The sequence below is a fragment of the Polypterus senegalus genome, chromosome 14, assembly GCF_016835505.1.
Source record: "Polypterus senegalus isolate Bchr_013 chromosome 14, ASM1683550v1, whole genome shotgun sequence".
Lineage (NCBI taxonomy): Eukaryota > Metazoa > Chordata > Cladistia > Polypteriformes > Polypteridae > Polypterus > Polypterus senegalus.
In genome coordinates, this window is record NC_053167.1 from 114,788,493 (window position 1) to 114,814,160 (window position 25,668).

Here is a 25,668-nt window from a genome sequence, read left to right on the forward strand (position 1 = left end):
CTATAGACAATATGAATTTTCAGAATGAGAAAACACAAATATCAGCATTAGCAACATAAAAAGCATGCATTAAAATATGGAGGAAAACACAAAGATTAATATTTGTCTGCTAAGGAAGGGGAATCAGAAAGAAGGATAATGTTGTTTTAAGCAGCACAACTAATGAATATGTAGGTAGATGATGTGTAAAACAAAGCCTAATATATGAATTTATAGGTAAACTTCAGTGAGCAAATGAAGGATGAATAAGGGCCTTATTTTAAATTTGGTCTTGCATTCTTAACAGTGATCTTTACATGTACAGTACCCAACTAGACATGTTTTCCTCCTCCTTTCCGCTTTGTGTTTATAATTTAGTACTGTATTTTGACCGGTAGTTCCCAGTTCAAGTGTTACAGCAAATAGTTTATGAGAAAGAAATGTGAAATAAATTCTTACAATTGTTGCATGTTATGTTCTGGACATTGCATTTTTTGCATTATATTTTATACCTTAATCCTATGCTTATTTACTTTTACACAATGGCTAAATAAAGTTTCACCTACAAATTTCATTGAATTTGTGATGCTCTTTTGGTGCCATATGTTTTGGAATCGGAGTTCCTGATCTCCCACCCAAATAAATGAATTACATGTAATCTAGTTACAAGTATTATCAAAAAAACATAAATGTATGTTACATGCCTGGTAAATTAGTGATTATGCATAAAATGTTTATAACTTTTTTATATTTTAAATGTAAAAGAAACAACTGTCACTTTTAATTAAGTAATGCTATAACTTATTTCCACCTTTTTCTCATCTGTTCAGTTTAATCATTTCATGAGTCAGACTTAACAAAAATTTTTTTCTATTAATTAATTTTCTCTGCTAGTGTAGTACACCTTTCGTATCTGGGCACCTTCAGGTACTGAGAAAAACCCATGAGCGCCAGTCACCAAGAGTGTCAAAACAGCAATAGTAACCACTACAACAGTGCAATGTCCAATATTAAAATGTGTATTTTATGTTATTAAATTTACAAAATAATTATAGAAAAATAATTAGTCAAAGTATTCAGTATGTATTTTTTAAATTTCTGATTTAGTGCATAGTGGGTAGTCTTTTTGTAAAAGTGAAACCAAGATGGTAAGTAAGATGCCACAAATTGTTGGGTATGATGAAATAATAGTTCATATGAAAGGTGATAGATTATGTACAGTAGTTTATAAACAGAAATAACCATCTCTTATCTGACTTCCTTGTTTGCAATGATACACTGAATGGCCAAAATTTTGTAGGTACCCCTCCAAATTATTGAATTGAAGTGTTTCTGCACATCTTTTGTTAACACATGCATAAAATTAAGTACATAGCTATTCAGTTCTTATTGGCAAGTATTGGCAGTAAAATGGGTCATACTGAAGAGCTCAGCAACTTTAACCTTTGCTACAAACGGGTATATGAAACTTCTGCTAAGTTAGATCTGCGCTGATCACCCAAAAGTGCTATTATAGTGCAGTGGAAGTGTCAAGGAGTAACAACAGCTTAGTCACAAAATGGTATAAGCCACACATACTTGAAGAGCGAGGCTGCTGAGTTCCGAAGCAAATAGCACAAAAAATCATTTCTCCTCTGGTGCATCACTCGCAGCAGATCACCGAACTGACTCAGGAAGCAGCATTAGCACAAGAACAATGTGTCAGGAGTTGCACACAAGTCTAAGATCAAATGGCACAATGGCAACCGTCCGCTATAGTGGTGTAAAGCATGTTGCCATTGCATTCTGGAGCATTGGAAATATGTTCTCTAAAGTGATGAATCACACTGTACTGTCTGGCAGTCTGATGGATGAATATGGCTTTGGTGGATTCCAGGAGAATGCTACCTTCTGGACAGTATAGTGCCTACTGTAAAGTTTGGTGTAGGAAGGTTAATGATTTTGGGCTGTTTTTCAGGGGTTTGAGCTAGGGCCCCTTGTTTCCAGTGAATGGGTACTGATAATGCTACAGCATACAAAGATCTTTAAGGTAGTTGTGCATTTCCAAATTCATGAGAACATTTTGGGAAAGCTATATTCCGTTCCAGTTTGACTGTGCATAAAGCCAGGTCCACAAAGACATGGTTTGTCAACTTCAGTGTGGATGAAGTTTAATGGCGTACACAGAGCCCAGGCCTAAAACCTATTGAATATCGTTAGAATTACTACACTGATTGTGAGCCTGGTGGTGTTATCCAAAACCATACTAGACTTCACAAATGCTTTTCTGGCTGAATGGGGAAAAATTCTCACTGACACACTCCAGAATCTTGTGAAAAGATATCCCAGGAAAGTGGAGACTGTTATATCTGCAGATGGGCTGTTGGGCAACTCTGTATTAATGCCTGTGGTTCTGGAATGGGAAGTCTAATATGTTTATTTAGGTGTGATTGCCAGGTGATCCACAAAACTTTAGCCATATACCTGTAATGTACATACACCATACTATTCTTTTTTTGAGCAAAGCAAGTTTCACTTGGTTTTTGTGTATATTTCATTGAAAGAGTAATTTTGTAAAGAGTTTTTAAATCAAAACAAAGCTATTTTAATACAGTGAGATGCAAAAGTTTGGGCAACCTTGTTAATAGTAATTTTTTTCCTGTATAAATCGTTGGTTGTTACGATAAAAAATGTCAGTTAAATATATCATATAGGAGACACACACAGTGATATTTGAGAAGTGAAATGAAGTTTATTGGATTTACAGAAAATGTGCAATAATTGTTCAAACAAAATCAGGCAGGTGCATAAATTTGGGCACCACAAAAAAGAAATGAAATCAATATTTAGTAGATCCGCCTTTTGCAGAAATTACAGCCTCTAAACGCTTCCTGTAGGTTCTAATGAGAGTCTCGATTGTGGTTGAAGGTATTTTGGACCATTCCTCTTTAAAAAAACATCTGTAGTTCATTCAGGTTTGATGGCTTCCGAGCATGGACAGCTCTCTTTAACTCACACCACAGATTTTCAATTATATTCAGGTCTGGGGACTGAGATGGCCATTCCAGAACGGTGTACTTGTTCCTCTGCATGAATGCCTTAGTGGATTTTGAGCAGTGTTTCGGGTCGTTGTCTTGTTGAAGGATCCAGCCCCGGCGCAGCTTTAGCTTTGTCACTGATTCCTGGACATTGGTCTGCAGAATCTGCTGATACTGAGTGGAATCCATGCGTCCCTCAACTTTGACAAGATTCCCAGTCCCTGCACTGGCCACACAGGCCCACAGCATGATGGAACCACCACCATATTTTACTGTAGGTAGCAGGTGTTTTTCTTGGAATACTGTGTTCTTTTTCCTCCATGCATAACGCCCTTGTTATGCCCAAATAACTCAATTTTAGTTTCATCAGTCCACAGCACCTTATTCCAAAATGAAGCTGGCTTGTCCAAATGTGCTTGAGCATACCTCAAGCGGCTCTGTTTGTGCTGTGGGCGGAGAAAAGGCTTCCTCTGCATCACTCTCGCATACAGCATCTCCTTGTGTAAAGTGCGCGAATGGTTGAACGATGCACAGTGACTCCATCTGCTGCAAGATGATGTTGTAGGTCTTTGGTGCTGGTCTGTGGGTTGACTCTGACTGTTCTCACCATTCGCCGCTTCTGTCTATCCGAAATCTTTCTTGGTCTGCCACTTCGAGCCTTAACTTGAACTGAGCCTGTGGTCTTCCATTTCCTCAATATGTTCCTAACTGTGGAAACAGACTGCTTAAATCTCTGGGACAGCTTTCTGTATCCTTCACCTAAACCATGATGGTGAACAATCTTTGTCTTCAGGTCATTTGAGAGTTGTTTTGTGTCCCCCATGTTGCTACTCTTCAGAGAAAATTAAAGAAGAAGGGAAACTTACAATTGACCCCCTTAAATACTCTTTCAAATTATAGGATTCACTTGTGTATGTAGGTCAGGGGTCACTGAGCTTACCAAGCCAATTTGAGTTCCAATAATTAGTTCTAAAAGTTTTGGAATCAATAAAATGACAACGGTGCCCAAATTTATGCACCTGCCTGATTTTGTTTGAACAATTATTGCACACTTTCTGTAAATCCAATAAACTTCATTTCACTTCTCAAATATCACTGTGTGTGTCTCCTATATGATATATTTAACTGACATTTTTTATTGTAAAAACCAACGATTTATACAGGAAAATAATGACTATTAACAAGGTTGCCCAGACTTTTGCATCCCACTGTAATTCCAAAGCAGCACAGTGGTTTGGTCTGCTACCATGCAGTTTTGTTGACCTTATTTAATATCCTGGCTGCAATATGTTAGCAGATTGTCATCCACTTGGATTTTCTTCTGACAACACATAGTATCTGACTAAATATTTACCTTAGGTTAATTGTTGGCTCTAAATTGTTGCAGTTGCTGTCATTGTGTATGACTGTGTACTGCGTTGGACCCTGATTGCTGTTAGAGGCTTGTTCATTGCCACATTAGACTAAATAGACAATATAATTTTGATGAATGGCTACAGTGACAAAAGAAAAAGAAAGTCACTTACATAAAATTCTTCCAGTTATGCAATGATCTGTACCTAGTTATTGTTTTGGTATGCTTGGGAAAGAACTTTGGAGTGTTCCTATGTTTTCTGCTATCCACTGTAAGCGTAGTTTATTTCATGGTAATTTACATTGTTGCTTTGAATAGCTTAGTGGAAGAATGCACTTTTATGGAAAAGCATTTACTCATAGATTCTGTCAGCTAGCTCAATATTAGTAAACAAATCTACACAACAGTATAAGTGACATTTGCTTCTTCCATCTTGTTGTTTACTTAAAAAGCAAAATCATAAAGTTAACATTTATATTGCCGCTGTGTCATTGTGAATAACTTGATAAGGAAATGCAAAATTACCCAAATTTTGATGCCATGGTTTTGCTAGCACTTCCACAGATGTTAGTCTTTATTCTGAGTCAGCAGCAGGTACTTTAGATATATGTGGTTAACTGTAGAGTCTTCTTTATCTAATCACACTATCCCTGTCATTACAATTGATAATCAAGGGTCTACTGATTACTAATTACTTTATAGCAAATGTAAGTCCAGTTTGCCCTTAAGATTCCCAAAATATTAAAACTGATTGGCAGTTAAATATTGCAAAAATGCAAGACTTTTACCATTAAATTGTATGGAAGTAGTTTAAAAGTCTTCCCAAAAATTGTATTGATTAGAAATATATCAGATTATGATGTGATGAGTGCTTGTCCTGTACTTTGAAAATCATTATTTTTGCTCATTAACATTAAGATATTATATTTTGCCATGGATGGAGCATTAAATGCTCACACTTGATGAAAGTCCATTTTGTCATTAACTTTACTACATATGTTCAGAAAAAGCTTCTGAACAAAACAGGGAATGCAAATGAAATACAAAAGTGAAGTTGTCTTATCTTGTTTTATAAGAGTCCTCTAGTGTAAACCTACAAAGAAATAAACCAGATACACACACTAACTGGGTGGTCTTAAATTTAATGATGTGAAAAACAAGAATCCATTCACAAAATCTTATTTGTCTCCTTGTAAAGCAATTATACTCGTAGTTAAAAATAATTATGGCACAAAACGGAGAATCCTGTTATATTTAGAATTGTATTTGAAAAAGATGAAGAAAAAAATAATCCACTGTAGAAATGCGAGTGTTGCAGAGGTAGTGAAGAGCAGATGTTGAAACAAGGGCAGCTCTGTGATTTATTAGCAGCTTAACTTAATTGAAATGTCCAGCAGCAGATGCAAAATGACAAATTACAAGATTTAGTCCATTTGCAAGAAAAAGTTAGAGCAGCTTATATCAGTGAATTTGGAAATGGAAGTACTTATTAAATGCAGCATTATACAATGTACAATGTGTAAGACCTTCAGGAACCTGGTAGTCTTGTTAGCGCCTTTGAAGATTTCATTTGCAGTAAATACACTTTTTTGGATATTATGTTGTTCATACTTTGTTTTGAAAATAGTTAAGATATTTCACTTTTACTTAGAGATGGGTATATTTGTTTCGTTTCATTTAACAATGCTTTAATTATTCTATTATTTCTCATTGTATTGGCAAATTGTTGACTTTAAGTTGGCTCTATCTGCGTTAAAGAGAAAGAAAGATGCATTTTTTTAATAGCCAGTTTGAAATAGTCCCCTTGGCAGATTTTACTGTTCCCACAATACTACTGTGTAATCAGGTTAGAAAAGAGTGGATGAATGAATGTCCCTGTAATGATTTTTAAATATAGTAACTTATAATGTGTTTTATGAAACTTTACTGTATTTCTAATGGAAATCTGATTGTGTAGTAATATATAGTGTGTGTATGTATCCTGCTAAAAAGAAAACTGTGATTTTTATGAGGTGTATTGGCCAATTTTTTTTTTAATTATGGCCACTGTTCCCCACTGTTATCCATTATGCTCAGCTATTAATCAGCTTCTTTTCTTGTAGAAGTGCCCGTCTTAAGCTTAGGGCAGGTGTGATAACTCCACTTGTATTTAGCTGGTGATTGTGTCTTGGTTACCTCAACCCTGTGGCCCTGCTTTACCAGTTGACTTCTCATGTACCATCAGTCAGACTGGACTGCTTTGAATAAAATGGACTAGTAGACATCTGCATATAGCCGAAATTGTAATATAGTAATTGCTGACATAATCGCAATCCTGTCTGTACAGAAAGGCAAAAAAAAAAAATCACCTTGTGCTGTCCCTGTAATTTGCTGCAGATTGGCTAGCATGCATTTTAATCGATCAACTCCTTAACTATTTAGAATGTTAAGATTGTGAGGTAGATGTGAAATACTTTTAGACTAACAGTGTGCATCCTTTTATGTTTAAGTACATAAATATTTTAATTGTAATAAAAATTATGTTTTTGTCATAATGCTGACAGTGCATTTATAGCACTTTGCTTTTGTAGTCTTTAATAACGTTAACAGTTGAAATAATTTCAAACATTGATTAATTCAATTTTATCTTTACAGTGCACCAATGCCATATGTAATTGGAGTCCATTTAAGTCTAATTGAGGTAAGCTTTCCATTTATACATTTAAACTCTGTGGTATAAAATTTCAACTTACAGTATATTTATTATTCTGATACATAAGCACATTTAAAAATGAGTATTTTATAGAAACTGTACAGTATGTATGATGAGCTACAATACGTTTAAGTGTTCTCTGGCTGTGCCAGGGAGTTTTAGTCTATTGCTATATATCCAGAAGAATTTCAGTTAGAAGCAAGCCACTCTCTGCTACTTAAAAGTGGTTTACAATATGCAGATTGGTTAATGGAGAATTTGAAATTATAATGAAGCCAAGTATGCAAAATATTTGAGGTCAGCTAAGGGTACTGATTATTTTATAAAATGACTGATTTTTTTTTTTCTGAGTATGCCTGCCTAGTAGAGAAACCCCCTCAATTTCGATGTATCATGGTAGACAGTAATTGCAGTGGTGCACAGTAGACATGCATACTGATAAATGATGCTGATGCTCTTGACAATGCAGGTACTCATTGTGTTTATCACAAACAGTATTAGTGACAGTTGCATATCTGAGTTTGTATAATGAGATGAACTCAGCATGGGTGTCTCTTTGGCCGTCACTTGCTGTGACAAACTGAGTTTTATAACCCCACTTTTCTCTTTACCGATATGAAAATTAACAGCTCAGCCTATCTTTGTCAGTTGAGAATAGTGCAGTTGTGCATTTTTCATAATTTAATAAGGTTTTTGATTATAGAGAATAAATGATCTAACTGAATTTCCAAGTGAAAAGAAATGTGTCCTCTATGTCAGCTATATACACTGTATACTGTACATATTAAATGTTATTTCTGGTAATTTTATATAATTTCTATTCTTCTAAATACTGTGTGTTTGTTGCCAAATGTTATTGCCATATCAGTGATGGTGTAATGATATGGTAAACTTACCTTTTATTTAAAAACAATATTTTTTTGACAAGATAATGCCCATATAGTAAAGGAAAACAATTTCAATGCTTTGGTTTAACCTGTCTTTTGAGGCTGGTTTAATTTGAAACCCAAACAAGGAATTTCCTTTTTTATTTGCACAAACTGAAACAATTTTCTGTAGTCTATCTTTATTTGGTTTATTTATGTATCAAATTTTGAACTTTTGAGAGGAACATTATAAATAAACATTATTTAAAATTGTTTTTCTATTTTGTCATAATTTTAAAAGAATGCTTGATTATAATTTAAATCCAATATATTTTCTATTTTCTGAATGATTGTAGCTATTTCAATATAATATACTACATTTTGTTTGTTCTTTTCTATATAGAGGGTTAAAAACAGAGCCCTGGAAGATGTTGTCATCTTAAATGTTGATACAAATACATTGGAAACACCATTTGAGGACCTGCAGAACCTGCCCAGTGACGTTGTAAGTCCCCCGAGTCTGGATGATTAGATGCTTTTCGATCTTCAGAATAAGTTCCCTATCCTCATTAGCTTTCAGTAGATGCAGGTTGAAAAATATTTTACATAAAGTTTTGGTTAAAATCTTAAGCTTAACTTTTTACTATTTAAATTTACATCAATAAAAGTTTTATGAGAACATATCGGTCATTATAATGTTAATGTCCAAGATCTAATTATAGGCCAGTGGTGTTCATTAGGCATTAGTATAGTAAGAACATAACAGTCTCTTCATCTCATCTTAATCATTATATTACAAAGTAGGCATTTCTGTCTTCCTACTGGCATGTCTCGTTGAAGAAACGAGCTCAGTTACTGGAGGCAAGAAGAAGGGGGCCAATTATCAGTTCCTGCTTTTCTGCCACCTGCCATTGCTTTTCCTTTTTAATTAATGATCTTATAGCATTGGTCAATATAATAAAGAGGTGCTCTTACAGTGGGGGTCAGTGAAAGTGTTTGCTTTTATGCTTACCTTTACTGTTCTGAAAGCAGAATATTTGTTTGTTAGAAAATAGTTTTTTAAATTTATTTTATTTTTGGAAGCCCCACTGAGACACTGTTCTCTGAAGGAAAACTGGACATTTTTCTGGTTTCACTGCAAAATTCTGGAGCTTGCTGAGGATTCCATTTGTAAATTAAATTGCAAACTGAATTTGTCATGAAAGGAAACTGGGTCTTTTGAAAATGATAGTGGGGGGAAAAACTTCTTTTGTCTGTGTAGTCTGATAAATTAAGTGGCAGATCTGTGTTGCCTTTGATCTCCCATTGCTATTTTTCTGACTAATGATAAAACATATTTTGTGTTTCATGTTAAATTATCTGCTCCCTAAACAAAATGTCACATTTATTACTACATGTGTTAATATATTTATCGAAATGCTTTTTTAAAAAACAGGGCAAAAATAACTAACCAGTTATACATTAGAATTCTTATTAATTATTGAACAGCATATTTCTTCCCTTTTTTTTCCTTTTGGCTTCTTCTCTGACTGAATTCTCATTAACTGTTATACAATTTTCCTAATGTTTCAAACTTCATTATGTTTAGCTTTTTATGTTGCATGTATTCTTTTCTTTCATAATTATTTTAAAAAGTGGCATTAAAGGAAATTAATTGTGTAGCTTTTTAACAAGTGCCAGTAATTTATAGTTTAAGCAATTAATTTTTGTTTTTATTGTCCATTTTGAATTTGAGTCATTAATCTTTAATGTAATTAATACTTAGAAATGCAATGTATCCAGCTTCAGGCATATAACCTATTCAGAGGTCTAGTGCCAATGGTAGAGAACTGATTTTTCAATGGTTTAGTTCAAAGCTTTGTAGACGTTTAGTGAGTCACATGTTGTTAAGCAGAAAATGCTGCTCATTTCTGCAGTCATAAAATTAATAGGGTATGCAGAAAAATGTTGTTTCTTTTTACTTTAGCAAAACTTGGGCCTGTATCAATTTAGGATAATCATTTTAGATAAGTATAATTATAGGCTTGGGGTCTTTAGTTCCATGTGGACTTTATTATTCTGATAGGCTGACCACTAGCCCTGTGTTTCTAAAGGTTAGGGGTCACAGTTGTCCTGAATTACTTGCCCCTTTTTCCATGTGAACCACTATACTACACACTAGGGTGTCCTCCTCTTAATGGCCACTTTATTATATTCGCACTTAATAGTTTAGATTTATTGACTATTAGAAATGCTACAGTGCCAGTGGTGGTTACATTATGCAACATCCTGAAGATTTACAAAGGTTCAAAATAATTGGTGCTTCATTGATGAAAATGCAGGAAATGGTTAAAGAAAAATTGAAAACAGTTTTATTAAACACATAAGGCTTCTTAAAAATAAATAAATGCATAAATATATAAACAAATCTAAAAAACTGTTAAAAGTTTAACTATGCTTATTTCTACCACTTAATCAAAAACTTTATAATAATTTCTTGATTCTTAAAATCATCAGATGTAATACAGCAATATGTTAAGCTGTAAACTGTTATGCTTTTCCTTTATATTACATGTATACACAAAGTATTGTATTGTATTGTGCAGTGAAAAAAGGAGCAGTACGATTTATATTTAAATTAATTCATTCAGCAGATGTTTTAACCAAGGCAACTTGCAAATGAGGGTAACTGAGTCAGCATAGATTAGTAGTCTGTTTGAAATACACATTACAAGACTAGGTTAGAAAAATAAAAAAAATTAGAAATAAGCAACCATAAACTATTTAAAGCCCATAAATAATTAACCTTACCTTAACTGAGATCTTTAGCAATTAGGAAAATATTCATAAAACAGGAAAGTCTTCAATAGCTTCTTAAATATTTAGAGTCTTGGCTTATATTTTTGCTATTAAATAATTATTTCAGACTTTCACTGTTTTCCATTAAACAATGCTTCTTTTCTGTGGTTGTAGTATTCTAGTATTGATTGCATTTGTAGAATATTATTTTGCTTGTTCTGCACTGTTCCTCAAGATGAATGCTCTATTGACAGTATGTGATAATGTTTTAATTGAAATTGGGAATCATAAGCAGATTTGCTCAGAAGGAGGAAAAAAAGCCTTTAGTAATTCATAAATTAATTAACTTGACATCACATAGATTCCTTCCATACTTTGTTCTTTACAATTATGAATGACTTACTGGAGATTTTGTTTCCTTTAGCCAAACAAGATGTTGTATTTTCTCAGTAAGGGACACCATTGTTAATTAACATGTGATATAGCACTACTAGTGACAGATGTATGGATCAAGCGTAAGCACACAGAATCACTGTATGCAACTGTAACTATCTGCAGAACTGGCACACTGGGAATCATTTATGAACATCTTGTATTAGTATATATAGGATGTTTATGTGTATATTTCTGCATGTACATCTATATATGTGTATACATTTATATGTTTGCGTGCATGTACATTTTTATATATGTATACACGTGTGTATGTATGTATGTATGTATAGATAGATAGATAGATAGATAGATCGATGACACATTCAGTGCCAATTTTAACTATAATTGCATCAGTACAGATGAGCATGGATTCCAGAAATATGCCTAAAAATTAGATTTGCAATGGGTTATTTTTTTAGCAATTTATCTTGAGCATTGTTTTTTAGATGGTGATCAAATCTTATCAGTTGTTACTTATTTAGCAATTATGCAACTTCTTTGAACATATTATTTTATACAGTATTTTAAATAGATAGATATTTTAATAATGTGTACTGTTTCCTTTTCTTTTTGTTTACTAACCAAAAGTACACTGCACTTCTACACATATGTCACACCAGTTCAGTATGAGTAAGCTGCAGTCTTGTTTGTGAATAATTCTGACAAACTGTACAGTGTTTGTGTAGAATGGCTTTTGTCACATTGATAGCAGATTTTATTTATATATTTTTTCTCTCAGTCCACCTTCAAATTATTATAAACTGTTGTATTTTGTATTTATTCTGGGCCAAAGACTTGTCACATCCTGTAGGTGGATGTGTTCATCTTAATTTTTATAGATAGTTTAAACTCAACATTTTTTTGTGTTTTTGGATATGTCTCGTTGCTTGTATATGTTTACCTGTAATTGCAAAAATGTGTCTCTGAAAGTTGAGACAACATGACAATGGTCATCATAAAAAGAAAAGGACTATATAAAGACTGACACGGAAGTTAGCTGTGGTTAATTCCGAAATTAGCCTTTTTAGTTTTACACAATACTTTGCTGTTAGCATTTTCAGGGTACAGCATTCTACTAATTTGATGAGCAAACACGACAAGTATGTTACTGTAGAAAATAAGCCATTTCCTTAGCTGAAGTGATTGTTTTGTATGATGATTTTATTTCTGTCCTCTAAGAAATATTTACTAAGATTTCACCAAAATTTAAGATAATTGCTTTTTTTTTTTCTTTTTTTTTTTTTCCCCTCTTCATTTTGACATTGACAGAGTTTATTATAAATTTTCCTGCAAAACAGTGCATATATGTTGATCGGTATTCTGGGTAAAATGCTGTATATTATTACTACTTTTATTTAACAGCATAGTGATTTTATTGAATGTGTCTTTTATTTCAATCAATGATGGATCATTACAGGTGAGCAGAGTTAATTCATTCTTGTGATCTTCAATATAGTCTGAGTCTCCAGCTAATGCAGTCTGTTGGACAAAGACAACATTCAGAATTCTTTTTTTCAATACATTAATATGTAATGATTATATTGGCAAGTGAATCGTTACATGGTGACTATCATGCCCCTCTGTGATCCAAGATATTATTGACTTACTTAATAAGTCCACTTAATCATTCACTCTGTAAATTAAGCAAACAAAAAGGTATTGCTTAAACACATATGGAACATTTTTTAATAACAGAATCATTCAAGAAAAAGTTACAAACTGTAATTTATTTGATACTAAGAGAATTACCAAAATTTAAATATTGCTTATTTTGAACGAGTAGTTTTTATATAATAAAATTTTTCTTTTTCTCCCAAAAAGAGTACATCAAACATCTGTTTTCTTAGTAGTTTCTACATAAAGTTCATTGGTTTATAGATTTGTGCAATCTGACTGGCTTGTGTCCATAAATCAGCAAATCCAAGGACCATGGCTTTGCTCCACCAGAGATTTTGCACTGTACAGGGTTAGCAGAGGATAAGCTAAGAAAATCAAATGGATAATGTTCATTTTTTACAATGTCATTTTTTTTTTTTTCAATATAAGCAGGACATGGCATAGAATGGCATCCAAACACTGGTGGAATTAAAGATAACACTTTAGTAGTCTTGGATGCCTGGTCACTCAAACATGAAAGTTTTGTTTATTTATTTAATATTCAGTTTATTTAAGAGATCAGTGTTTATATTAGGAGGGGACCCAATTTATGTCAACAGAATTGATCTGAAGTCCACATTTATTTATTAAGCTTTGGTGTTCTTTTAGGTGTAGTCTACATCTCTTTTGTCAAATCCCTGAGAAAACATCTAAAAATTAAAAGTGTATATTTTGATATTTCTTGCCATAGATTTTTTTTTTTTATCTTTTTCTCATTATAGTGACAGACTTTGATTACCAGAAGTAAGATATTAACAGTCCAACTGTGTAAACACAGTGTTAAATACTGTATGTTATTGCATTCTGGTTTGAGTTAGATTTTTAATGTTTATTTGATTTTGCAAAGTTGGCTGAAAAATATACATTTTAAAAATAAATTTAAATATAATTATATAAAATGTAATTAACGCTTTTTAATTTTTCTCTAAAATATATTTGTCAATAAAGCTTCTCTTCACTGTGTTGTGCCTGATAGGGTACATTTCACAAAACCCAGACACAGAGACATTTGCAATCACTGGATTACAGTTTAATAAATATCAAATACTGTCTCAGCCAAATAAGCGTATCACTAATTATTTAAAGTTATAGTTTTTATTATTGACACGTGGTATCTAATTTTGTCATAACATTTTCATCTGTTTTTTTTCCCTCTCCTTTAACTTGTTTATGCAGTCGATAGACACTGGCATCAGATGTAGGGAGCTAGACTTGCCATCTGTTAAAGTTGAGGCTTAGCTGGTAGTAAAGAACAATAGAGTTCAGCACCTATTCATTAAACAATAAAAATGAAATTGAATAAGGTTTGTATGCACCCTCTCCCCACATCCCGTGGGGAACATCATTTGTGAGGATTTAGATCTTTCATCCATCTAAATCATCTATGTGGATAACAATACCTGTTTTGTGGGGTGGAGTTTGCCTCAGGGATTTTTTTAATTTGTGTAAATGTATATACTTAAAATAAGACAAGATATTAATGATTAATTACCAATATTAAATTATTTAAATATTTGAATTTATATAATTATTTAAATATTGATTTTAATTAAAAAAAATGTAGATGTATTTGTGTAGCTCATGTCAACATCATTTTGTTGCCTTTTTTGTGGAATTGTTCTGTTTTGTTAAAATACTGACAATTATTGTGCTAATTAAGCTTTCAGTATGTCTGTAAATGTGCAAGTGCTGTTCTCATTTACAGTAAAAAAATCTGTATTTTTCTTGTATTGTAATTTTCTTTGAGAATGAGCAATGGACAGCCTGAGAGCAGTATTAATATTTGTCATTAGTTGATCTATTTTTCTCACTTTTTAAGCTGATGTTCTTTTTAAAGTGTGCTTCTCTTTAACTATGATAGTTAGCCCTCAGGAAACAAGTAAAAACATCAGAATTTTAAGAAAATAACCTATTCTTTCTATCATTTTTGGAAAGAAAAAATTAATACATTATATAAAGAAATTGTGCGTTTCTATTTGCCTTTACAAAATTGATGTTAAGTTTGCAAATTAACTTTGACTACAGGTTTGAAAATAAATGTCAGGGTAATCTGTCAGTTTATTCAACATATTGCAGATTTATTTATTTTTTTTTTTTTTACTTTTGTGCAAATTTGTAGAATTTTACACAAATGCCTAGGGTAAATTTATGTAACTTTACTTGCTCTGCGTTTTTCCCTTTTAAAGTAACAAGTAGGTCATGTACTTGTCTGCCCGCATTGAAAAGACAAAATGAAATTCACATTATATCATAACACTTTTTTTAATATAAGAAAGAAATTTTTAGAATGTTCTATATCTGCTTTGGATATGAACGAAGGCTTTTTTTATGATTTCAGAAGCTGTCAAAACCTATATTCTTTGTTAATAAACACCATAAGATGTGTGTGCAACAAAGAACAATCAGCTATATGGCATATGCCCCAAATTCTAGTTATTAAGAGGAGAATTCCATGTTATGCATTAAAATCTTCTGTTTCTAGAATTTTGAAGCCTTGTCTGATTTTTAGGTACAGTTTATTCAAACAATAACAGCTGGGATCAATCTATTATTTCCCATCATTTTCTTTAGCATAAATCATGTTTTTTTCCTCTGAATAATTTTACTGGGTTTAATATATGTTTATGTGTTATACCATTTCAAAAAATACCTCTACTGAACGTTTTCAAAAAACAAAAATAGCATTAATGGTAAGGATGGAAAGAACTTGTTATGGATATTTTAATTTAGTGGCTCAGCTGACTTAATTCACTTACCTATGTCTGTTGGTGCAGAGCTTAATGCAGGTATTGTTGCTTTTATGATTTGTTTGGTTATACTGTGTGTCACCTTCCTATAGAAATGGCAATTTCAAAAAAACGATAAAAAGTTCATATTTGAAACAAAAAAAACGTAAAATTTTTGACCGAAAAGAAAAATATGTTGCCAGTGAATTCAGAATTTCACCATCGACACTGTCAACTATCTTGAAAGACCGAACAAAAAAAGAAGAAAAATCTTGGGTTGCAAATGTATGCAACCTGCTGCATTTGAAGATGTCCAAAAACCTGTTTTTATGTTCAGTGATACTCGTTTCAAGAAACATTCCTATTTATGTGGCAGTCATTCAAGAAAATGTGAGGTTTCTAAACTCTCTTGGGACCTCCCCCAACTGGACAACACGCCGAAGAATGTCCCAAAGTGCGATCACTGTGTCTGTCGAAGATTGTTTATCCATTGGTGGGGCAACAAAAGGTGCGCAGCTGTTCTGCGGCTCGCCACCGTAGAAAACAGAAAAGATGTCAATGGTAAATGCAGGGAACAGTATTACTTGGCCACTAACATAAACACAACCCTGCCTGACTGCTGTGTTTGCGTATTAGAGAGTGGCAGATCACGCTACAATAAATAACCGTGCTGAGACTTAGCCTTGTGTTTTGGGGTGCAAGACAGAGACTTATAGCGCGACCACGATCTTTTATGATTTGCTTCTATGGCGCTTCACTGCAGCCCTGGCCCAGCAACGGACAAACAATCTTCCAAAGATGCGGTAATCTTGCTTCGGGACGCACTTTGGCGTGTCGTGCCGTTGGGTGGGGGATAGTGGAGATCCCAAAAAAAAAAAAAGTTCAGAAACCTCACAATATGAAAAAGAAGTAAATGATGATTCGGCTTCTGATTGTTAACTGTGCTGCCCACAACATACTTCCACATTTAGATAATGTTCTTGTTGAATCCTCCCACCCAATTGCACAGCACTGCTTCAACCATTGGATTTGGGCATCATTCGTACCTTGAAAGTGTATTATTGCAAGGAAATGCTGAGAAAAATTCTCATCAGCATAACTTGTAGACAGGAGAAGATTAAAATTAACGCGAAAGAAGCTATTGAAATGACTGCAAATGTCTGGACGCAAGGTAAAGAAAGCACTATGGTGACAAATACAGAATCTCATTACAACTAAATATTTTTTAGGTCCCTGGCAGTTCGTTGTAACAGAATTTTACCTGTACTGTATGTATGTGTGTGTGTGTGTATATATATGTATATATATATATATATATGTGTGTGTGTGTGTATATATATATATATATATATATATATATATATATATATATATATATATATATATATATATATATATATATATATATATATATATATATATACAGTGATCCCCGCTATATCACGCTTCAACTTTCGGCTTCACTCTATCGCGATTTTTCTCATACAGGCTTACGCCACCACGCATGCGCTTTCTGAGAACTTTTATCTAAGCCACACGATGGCTCCTAAACGTGCGGCTTTTTCTAAGCCTTCTGACAATAAAACTAAGCGCCGGAAAAAGATGCTTACTATCCAGGAGAAGGTGAAACTCTTGGATATGATCAAAGATGGCAATACCCTACAAAAGCCTCCTCACGCATATGAAAAGACAGCACCAGCAACTGCCTATCAAGATGTTCTTCAGCCGCGCACCCAGACACCCACTGCCTACTCTTAGTACTCCTTCATCGGATGAAGACAACAACGCACCTCCTGAAGATACTGCACCACCTGAAAACTCTCCTACTGAGGTTGTGCCTTCATAGGTTAGTGGTTGTGTGTAAGAACTGTGTGTGTGTAATTAAATGTACAGTACAATAATCTACTATATAAAAGCGGTCGGGATTGTCCTTCTGTCCCGTGAGTGCAAAGCGTAGCGGTATTCCGCTTATCACAGACTTACTACTTGCGGCTTGCGGTACGAAGCGACGTGATGCGAGTTCTGGAGCTCCCATCGTTCCCTTGCATTTCTGCGCGATGCGCTGGAAAAATAGACAAAATTATGTCTCTGGAAATAATTAATGTTGATGGAGTACAAATGCCTCACCGCGTAGTAAATATCAGGGGAGATGGTGCTTGCTTATTCTCATCTATAGCTTATTTAGTGCATGAAACTCCGTCTTTAGTGGTACAGATTCGGGCTGACATTGTACGACTTTGGACAGGCAATCTAGGGGATAAAAAACTTAGGTTTTCGGGAGATGTTATGAATGGGCACTTTGATGTTCTCATTCCCTACACTTACATGCCTGATGTACACATGGAGCGCACACAAATTGAGGATAAAAGGCGGTAAGCCTAGTAGTAATATGATATTTGTAACGTCTAATATGACTTATTTTTTTTTGTCTAATAAACTGGATAATACGAGTGTAATGGTGACTAAAGGGTGTTATTTCATGTCTAGAGGGCTCTAATAATGTTAAAAAAACGTATTTAGAAGGTTGTAAACAGGTTTTCTATACTCTACCTGCGAAAATATTCGATTTATAAATAAAGAATCCTACTTCGCGAAAATTAGGTAGAGTCTGGAACGGATTAACCGTGATAAACGAGGGTTCACTGTATATATATATATATACACACTATATATATATAAAATATACACAGTCATATGAAAAAGTATGGGAACCCCTCTCAGCCTGCATAATAATTTACTTTCAACAAAAACAATAACAGTGGTCTTTCATTTCTTAGGAACATCTGAGTACTGGGGTGTTTTCCAAACAAAGATTTTTAGTGAAGCATTATTTAATTGTATGAAATTAAATCAAATGTGAAAACTGGCTGTGCAAAAATTTGGGTACCCTTGTAATTTTGCTGATTTGTATGCATGTAACTGCTCAATACTGATTACAGTAGAGTCTCGCTTATCCTACCTTCACTTATCCAACATTCCGTATTATCCGTCGTCCCACCGCAAAAAAAAGCAAAAATCAGCCACAAGAACTGCAAGTTGCGAGTGTGAGTGTAGTCTATTTTTTGTTGCTCCCAACTCTACCGCAGCTAATTACATTGGAACCTCGGTTTGGCATAATTCGTTCTGGAAATGTGCTCGCAGTCCAAAGTACTCGTACAGTATATCAGTGCAAATAATTCCCAATAAGAAATAATGGAAACTCAGATGATTCATTCCACAACCCAAAACTATTCATATAAAAATGATTAATAAAAATATAAAGTAAAAATACATAAAGCAAATTAACCTGCACTTTACCTTTGAAAAGAATCATGGCTGGTGAGAGTGAGTTTCTAAACTCTTGTGGGATTCCACCCAGTGGGATGACACGCGGAAGAGCGTCCCAAAGCAATCGCAGTCTCCCAGCTGGGAGCCATGGGTGATACTCGGAACATTATAAATACGCAAGGGCACAGTATTACTTTCCCATGACCCTGCCTGACTGCTGTGTCTGTGTTTAGGAGAATGGCAGATCCCGCTGCAATAAATAACCGCGGTGTTGCTGTTTCAAGCTTAATAAAGCTGTTGTTGCTAAAGTACTAAGACTCAGCTTCGTGTTTTCGGGTGCAGGACGGGGACTCCCACGTCACAGGACAAACACACACATACACACAGTCACAATGCTGTAATAAACAGTATACACTCGTACAGATGTTGACTATATCAGTGACGGAGTTAAGGCTGTAGAAACTGCAATTAATTACATTGAGCTACAAGAAGAAGCTACAGGAATGGACATAATGATGCTGCAAAGATGGTGAGACTTGACAGCGAAGAAACATCACTCATCAGGAAAGCAGACTACGATCAAAAATGTCTTTAAATTATCACAGGACTGAACTTTTTAAGTGCAGTACATGCTGTATTTAACTTCAGAGAATTCTGTAACTGTAAGTTCATTTTTTCAGTTAATTTATTCTGTTGTTTTGTTGTAAAACATGATTATTAGGTTCGTGATGTGTAATATTATAACATAGTTTGACGTTTAATAGGCTTTTTTTTAACATCTGCCATTATCCAACATTTTCGCTTATCCGACATTCTGCCGGCCCGTTTATGTCGGATAAGCGAGACTCTACTGTACTTGCAACACCAAATTGGTTGGATTAGCTCGATAAGCCTTTGAACTTCATAGACAGGTATGTCCAATCATGAGAAAAGGTATTTAATGTGGTCAGTTGCAAGTTGTGCTTCCCTTTGTCTCTCCTCTGAAGAGTGACAGCATGAGATCCTCAAAACAATTCTCAAAAGATCTGAAAACAATGATTGTTCAGTATCATGGTTTAGGGGAAGGCTACAAAAAGCTACCTCAGATGTTTAAACTGTCAGTTTCAACTGTAAGGAATGTAATCAGGAAATGGAAGGCCACAGACACAGTTGCTGTTAAACCAAGGTCTGGCAGGCCAAGAAAAATACAATGAGCGGCATATGTGCAGGATTGTGAGAATGGTTACAGACAACCCACAGATCACATCCAAAGACCTTCAAGAACATCTTGCTGCAGATGGTGTATCTGTACATCGTTCTACAATTCAGCGCAATTTGCACAAAGAACATCTGTATGGCAGGGTGATGAGAAAGAAGCCCTTTTCTGCACTCATGCCACAAACAGAGTCGCTTATTGTATGAAAATGCTCATTTAGACAAGCCAGATTTATTTTGGATTCATTTTGGACTGATGAGACAAAAATTTAGATATTTTGGTGATAACAAAAAATGCTTTGCATGGCGAAAGAACACCGCATTCCATAAAAAAAGCACCTGGTACCTACTGTCAAATTTAGGGGAGGTTCCATCATGCTGTGGGGCTGTGTAGCTAGTTCAGGGACTGGGGTCCTTGTTAAAGTCAAGGGTTGGATGAATTCAACCCAATATGAACAAATTCTTCAGGTTAATGTTCCAGGATCAGTCAAAAAGTTGAAGGTACGCTGGGGTTGGATATTTCAACAAGACAATGACCCAAAACACAGTTCGAAATCTAAGTCGAAAGTCATTCATGCAGAGGGAGAAGCACAGTGTTCTGGAATGGCCGTCACAGTCCCCTGACTTGAATATCATCTAAAATCTATGGGATGATTTGAAGCAGGCTGTCCATGCTCGGCAGCCATCAAATTTAACTGAACTGGAGAGATTTTGTTTGGAAGAATGGGCAAAAATACCTCCATCCAGAATCCAGACATTCATCAATGGTTATAGGAGTCATCTATAGGCTGTTTATATGCAAAAGGATGCTCAACTAAGTATTGATGTAATATCTGTTGGGGTGCCCAAATTTATGCACCTGTCTAATTTTGTTATGATGCATATTGCATATTTTCTGTTAATCCAATAAACTTAATGTCACTGCTGAAATACTACTGTTTCCATAAGGCATGTCATATATTAAAAGGAAGTTAGTATTTTGAAAGCTCACCCAATGATAAACAAAATTCCAAAGAATTAAGAGGGGTTCCCAGACTTTTTCATATAACTATATATATATAAAAAATATGCAGTATGATATTTTTACACAACAAGCCATTCACCTGTCAGAGGTCTTATTGAATAACAAGAATGTAATTAGACTAGGAAACCGCTTAGTAACCTGCTAGAGTTATGGAAATGTGTATCTGAAGAAAAACATAATTCTGCACTTTGTAAAGGTTTTTTGTAATTTAAGTATATTTAATCTCCTCCAGTACTGTCTGTCCAGTCAGTTTCTACACAACAAAGTAAATGTTAGGGCTTAGTTATAGTTGAGAGTTCAGATATATAAATTATTTAAGTTTTAATTATATGAAAAAATGATAGGATTTCTTTTACCTACTGTACCTCAGTATACTCTGTAGCAGTATAATTTGTCTTGGTGCATGCATTCATGTGTTTTACATCACTACTGTCATTTACTTCCAAGTTGCTGCATTCCAAAAACTTTGCATGTTCACACTACTCAATCTTGGATATTCAGCATTCCTGTCCCTGCATGTTCTGGTATGATGTTGTGGCCAAAGTGAATTTAAAATTGTCTGCTACTATTCCGTTTGTACTATTTAATTGGTATCTGTGGGCTTTGTTTTTTATGAGGTTCTGCCAGTGGTTCCAGCGAAAGAATAAGGAGCACAGGAGACCGTGGACAGCCTTGTGTCACTCCCCTGTATATTAGAAAGGGATGTGTGATTGGTCCGAGTTAGAATAAACAGATCCACTGAGGTTGAATACTGTACAGTATTTTGATCTTGGAGCAACCATTTTTAAAGTTAATATTTATGATTAAAATGTGTGCAATTTTATCTAGGCTCATAGTCTCTCCAAAAGTTTTATGAACAGCCCACTGTTTAAGTCTTTATTGATAGTTCAGCTTGCCACCAAATATATTGCCGACCCCTATTGTAGAAAGTTGTTCCATGAATGGTCTGCACTGTAACAAGGAAGTGTTAAACATTAGAGCGCAGGCCTGGAAGCCAGAAGTAGAAAGTGAATGTTTAAAGTAGAAAATGTATGATCAGACAGGGAAGCCGATAGTGAGAATGCTGTAAGACTGTGAGGAACAAGTAATTTAAACATAAAAAGTAATAATTTTGAGAAAGCAATTAATGGTTTGTGGAAGATAATTTTTTTGTTCACGGATGGATTAAAAAGATTAAATGAATTAACAGAAAGAGATCTGATACACACCTGGCCAGAACAGAAGAAGCAGGAGGAATACACTGATCGGAGAGGAACTTTATCTAAAAGTGAATCGATAAAGGAATTTGCATCAATACCAATAATACGTTCAAAACCATTAAATGCTAAAATCTTTTTAACCCTATCCAAAAAGAGCATATTTCTATATGTCATGGTGAAATAAATTGAGCAGTAAGTGAATTACCTGACACCTAGCATAGCAAAATCTTCCCTCATCGTCACCCCAGAGCCAAGAATCTTGAGCTATAATGATTGCCTAACTAAAATCTTGATGCCACTCTTGCAAGTAGGCATGGAAGACCAGGCAGAAACAAGATTGCATTTGGAGGTAGTATCGTTAACCCTTGATCTCTTCAGAGGGATAGACAGTGACATTACCTGCCGCAAGAGAATAACAAGATTAACATTTTTTAGCAAAGATAGGAGAAGATTACTGAAAAACAGTAACTGTAAAAGTTTAATACAGAAACTCATTATAGTATAGGAGTTGCAGAGCAATGTAACAACAACAAAGTAAATTAGCAACTGTTTTCAGATACCCCCCACCAAATCCTAGTATAAATCAAAAAACAGCATTAGTTGGCCTGAAAGAAATCCAAGGAAAGTGTGAGACAAACTCATATAACAACATCTATAGAAATAACACTAAAGGGCATTTAGAAAAATAAAACTTAACTATGATAGCACTAGAAGAAGCAGTCACATAGTCTAAGCCTCTGTGGTGAGAAAGATATCATTTATAGTTAAAGCCATCTTGATATAAGTGAAGAGATGGTGTGTGTATGCATATGTTAATCAATTTCTGAACAGATATAAAAATAATTCTTCAGTGCTGTTGTATTGGGGTTTTTCCAGGACTTGGAACATCACCTTGCAGGCATATGTAATTGGGTAGTCCTAATGAGGGAAAACAAGAGTTTTGCATCCTTCCACAGTGGTGTACTTTGCCTTCCGGGCTTCTCATAGAATAATCTACAGTTGGAATATCTTAAATGTTTGACCATCAGGAGGTGTCAGTGTTCTTCTTTTAAATATGTTAAGTTCTCATGACTTCAGACTTGAAATTGGGAGATCCAGGAAATGGAGGAGCCATTGTAATTTCAGCATTGTTTTCTTTCTCAACATTTGACAGAGTATCCTGGATTCTAAGATTGTCCCTTCTGAGTAGAGGAAGGATATGTCTGCGTCTTGCTGTTCAAGCCAGCCCTGAAATAAGTCTACTTTTTTACTCCGCTCTTACTTTCAAAAAATTCCTCTGAATAATTGTGTTCAACAAAGCATGGGGTTTATTGTTTTGTTCTTTGACAAAATTTTTGTATTCAGTAATTGTCAAAAATGAGGGATCAGCTGTTGATGCACTGTCTTACCTGGTCTTCAGTTTTCTTCACTGGGATAAGAGTTGCTAATTAATAAGACGTTCTGCTTGAGAACATTATTTTGTGCTGGTATGGAAGTAAATTATTTTACTTTGTTAATAGCAGTACTTAGACATTAAAATTAAATGGTAGAAGCTTAAATGGCAGCTAATGTCCGTCCACTCTCCAGCGAGCATCATGTGGACTCTGAAGTAACATAAAACTTACAGGTGAAAAATTATTTCCTAGGTTTGTTTTCCCTTTTAAATCCAAAGAAAAAAAACTTATTACAATGACTTCTAATATGTTTCATTTATTCAGTATTAGATTTATGTTTTGATTTTAAATGCTAAAACGGACATATTTTTTCTAATGTATTATATTGCACATTAATTACAGTGTTTAAAGCCAATATCACATTACCTAACATTTAGCCATGGGTTATGTCAGATATACCAAATGCATGTTTTCACAGGTTAACACACACGACTGAAAATTCCTGGCCATATCACATTTAGCTGATTGTGTGCCATGCTCACAGCACAGTCATGCTCACTCCTTTTTTGTGTCAAAAATGTTCTACCTGACAAAGCTAGCATTGTATAAAGAGTTAACAGGAAAGCCAAGTTCAGCTGTAGTCTCTTCCCTTTTTCTTTTTTTTTTTCCCATTATGTCGTGATATATGAAATGCGGGACAGACACACATACTCCTTGTTGCTAAATTCTATGCATTGCACTTTCACATTAGCATTCATGGGTTGTCATCTCTAATGTGCACAAAAATCACCACTGTGACATTTTCAGACCTGTTGGGGCAAGTCACATTAGGTGATCGGCATCATGGGATTGCACTGATTGTCACCGACTGCCTAAGATTATGTAAATGAAGGCTACGACTGGAAATCGCTATAAACTTGCATAATGTGGCATAGCCTTAAGTCTCCACACTGGTACACAGTTACCTGCATAAAATCAGACTTGGTCTTGGGTATCTGCATATTGTACTTACTTTTTTAGAAATATTTAGACATAAACTTGATTAACAATTTAAAATGAAAGAAATATTTAGCCCAAGTCATGCCTTTGAATTTGAATTCCCTTTGGATGCTACTTTTCCAGCATCATCAACAATCTACTGACTTTGTGCAATTGAATAATACAGTTGTTGCCCAGTGTTCCAAGCTCTTTCACACTGTTTGTACATCATCTATCACCTACTGTAAATTCTTAACACTAGAATTACCAAAGCCTATGAAAAAACTCGTAATCCCGGTTAACCTTAAATCCGTTTGCATCTCTCCGTCAGCGTTTTTTGTGTTGTAAATGTGTCGATCAACACAATCAGCAAGCAGCCTGCTATTCCATCCCCCCACCAACGCAGAAAGTTCTCTTAGCTCAAATCTGTTTACCTGCATGAGAGGTGTGAACGGATTTAAGGTGGGCCTGGATTACAAGTTTTTTCGTAGGCTTTGGTAATTCTAGTGTTAAAGTATCTCAACTGGTATACAATAGGTGTAGGCTTTGACAAGGTCTGTCAAGGACCTTTCTCCCTAACCATTTTAATGTTATTTTAACCTGTTTTTATTAACATGATTTGCCTTTGAGGAAGACAACATTCACCTCAGCCATATGTTTTTGGCAGATCAGGACCAGTTTAGTTTGGGTATCTAAAATATGAAGTACATGTAACAGTTCATAAGAATTTGGAAACTTTCCAAAAGAAAACAATGCTTTGCCCCAAACATTAACTGAGCGATGTCCCTTTTTATGTTTAACCATATACATTTGTGTTTAAATGAAAAAACTTTTTTTTTTGTATCTTTAGGCTGCAAAATTTGATTGATTTTTCTTTCCTTGTGGACTGTGTTTAAATGATTTGGTCCTTTGGTGGCACCATATAAAGTTAGACTGACTACAGTGAAGGTGTATTTTCTAAAATTTTTATGCCTGTGTGATTGTCCTTTTTGTTAGCAGATTATATATTGCAAATTTATGACACAAGCTCTTTCTTCATTGCATTTCAGTTGAGATACAGTCATGGCCAAAACTTTTGAGAATGACACAAATATTAACTTTCACAAAGTTTGCTGCCTCAGTTTTTATGA

The 25,668-nt window shown here is 34.5% G+C and overlaps 1 protein-coding gene across 1 annotated transcript in view; it reads left to right on the forward strand.

The window, feature by feature from the left end:
- Window positions 1-25,668, forward strand: part of dennd1b (DENN/MADD domain containing 1B) — a 393,949-nt gene that overhangs the window by 243,001 nt on the left and 125,280 nt on the right. The window contains exons 11-12 of the mRNA XM_039734662.1: window positions 6,985-7,030; window positions 8,312-8,413. Coding sequence (XP_039590596.1) covers window positions 6,985-7,030; window positions 8,312-8,413 — 148 coding nt within the window. The remainder of the gene's footprint in view (window positions 1-6,984; window positions 7,031-8,311; window positions 8,414-25,668) is intronic.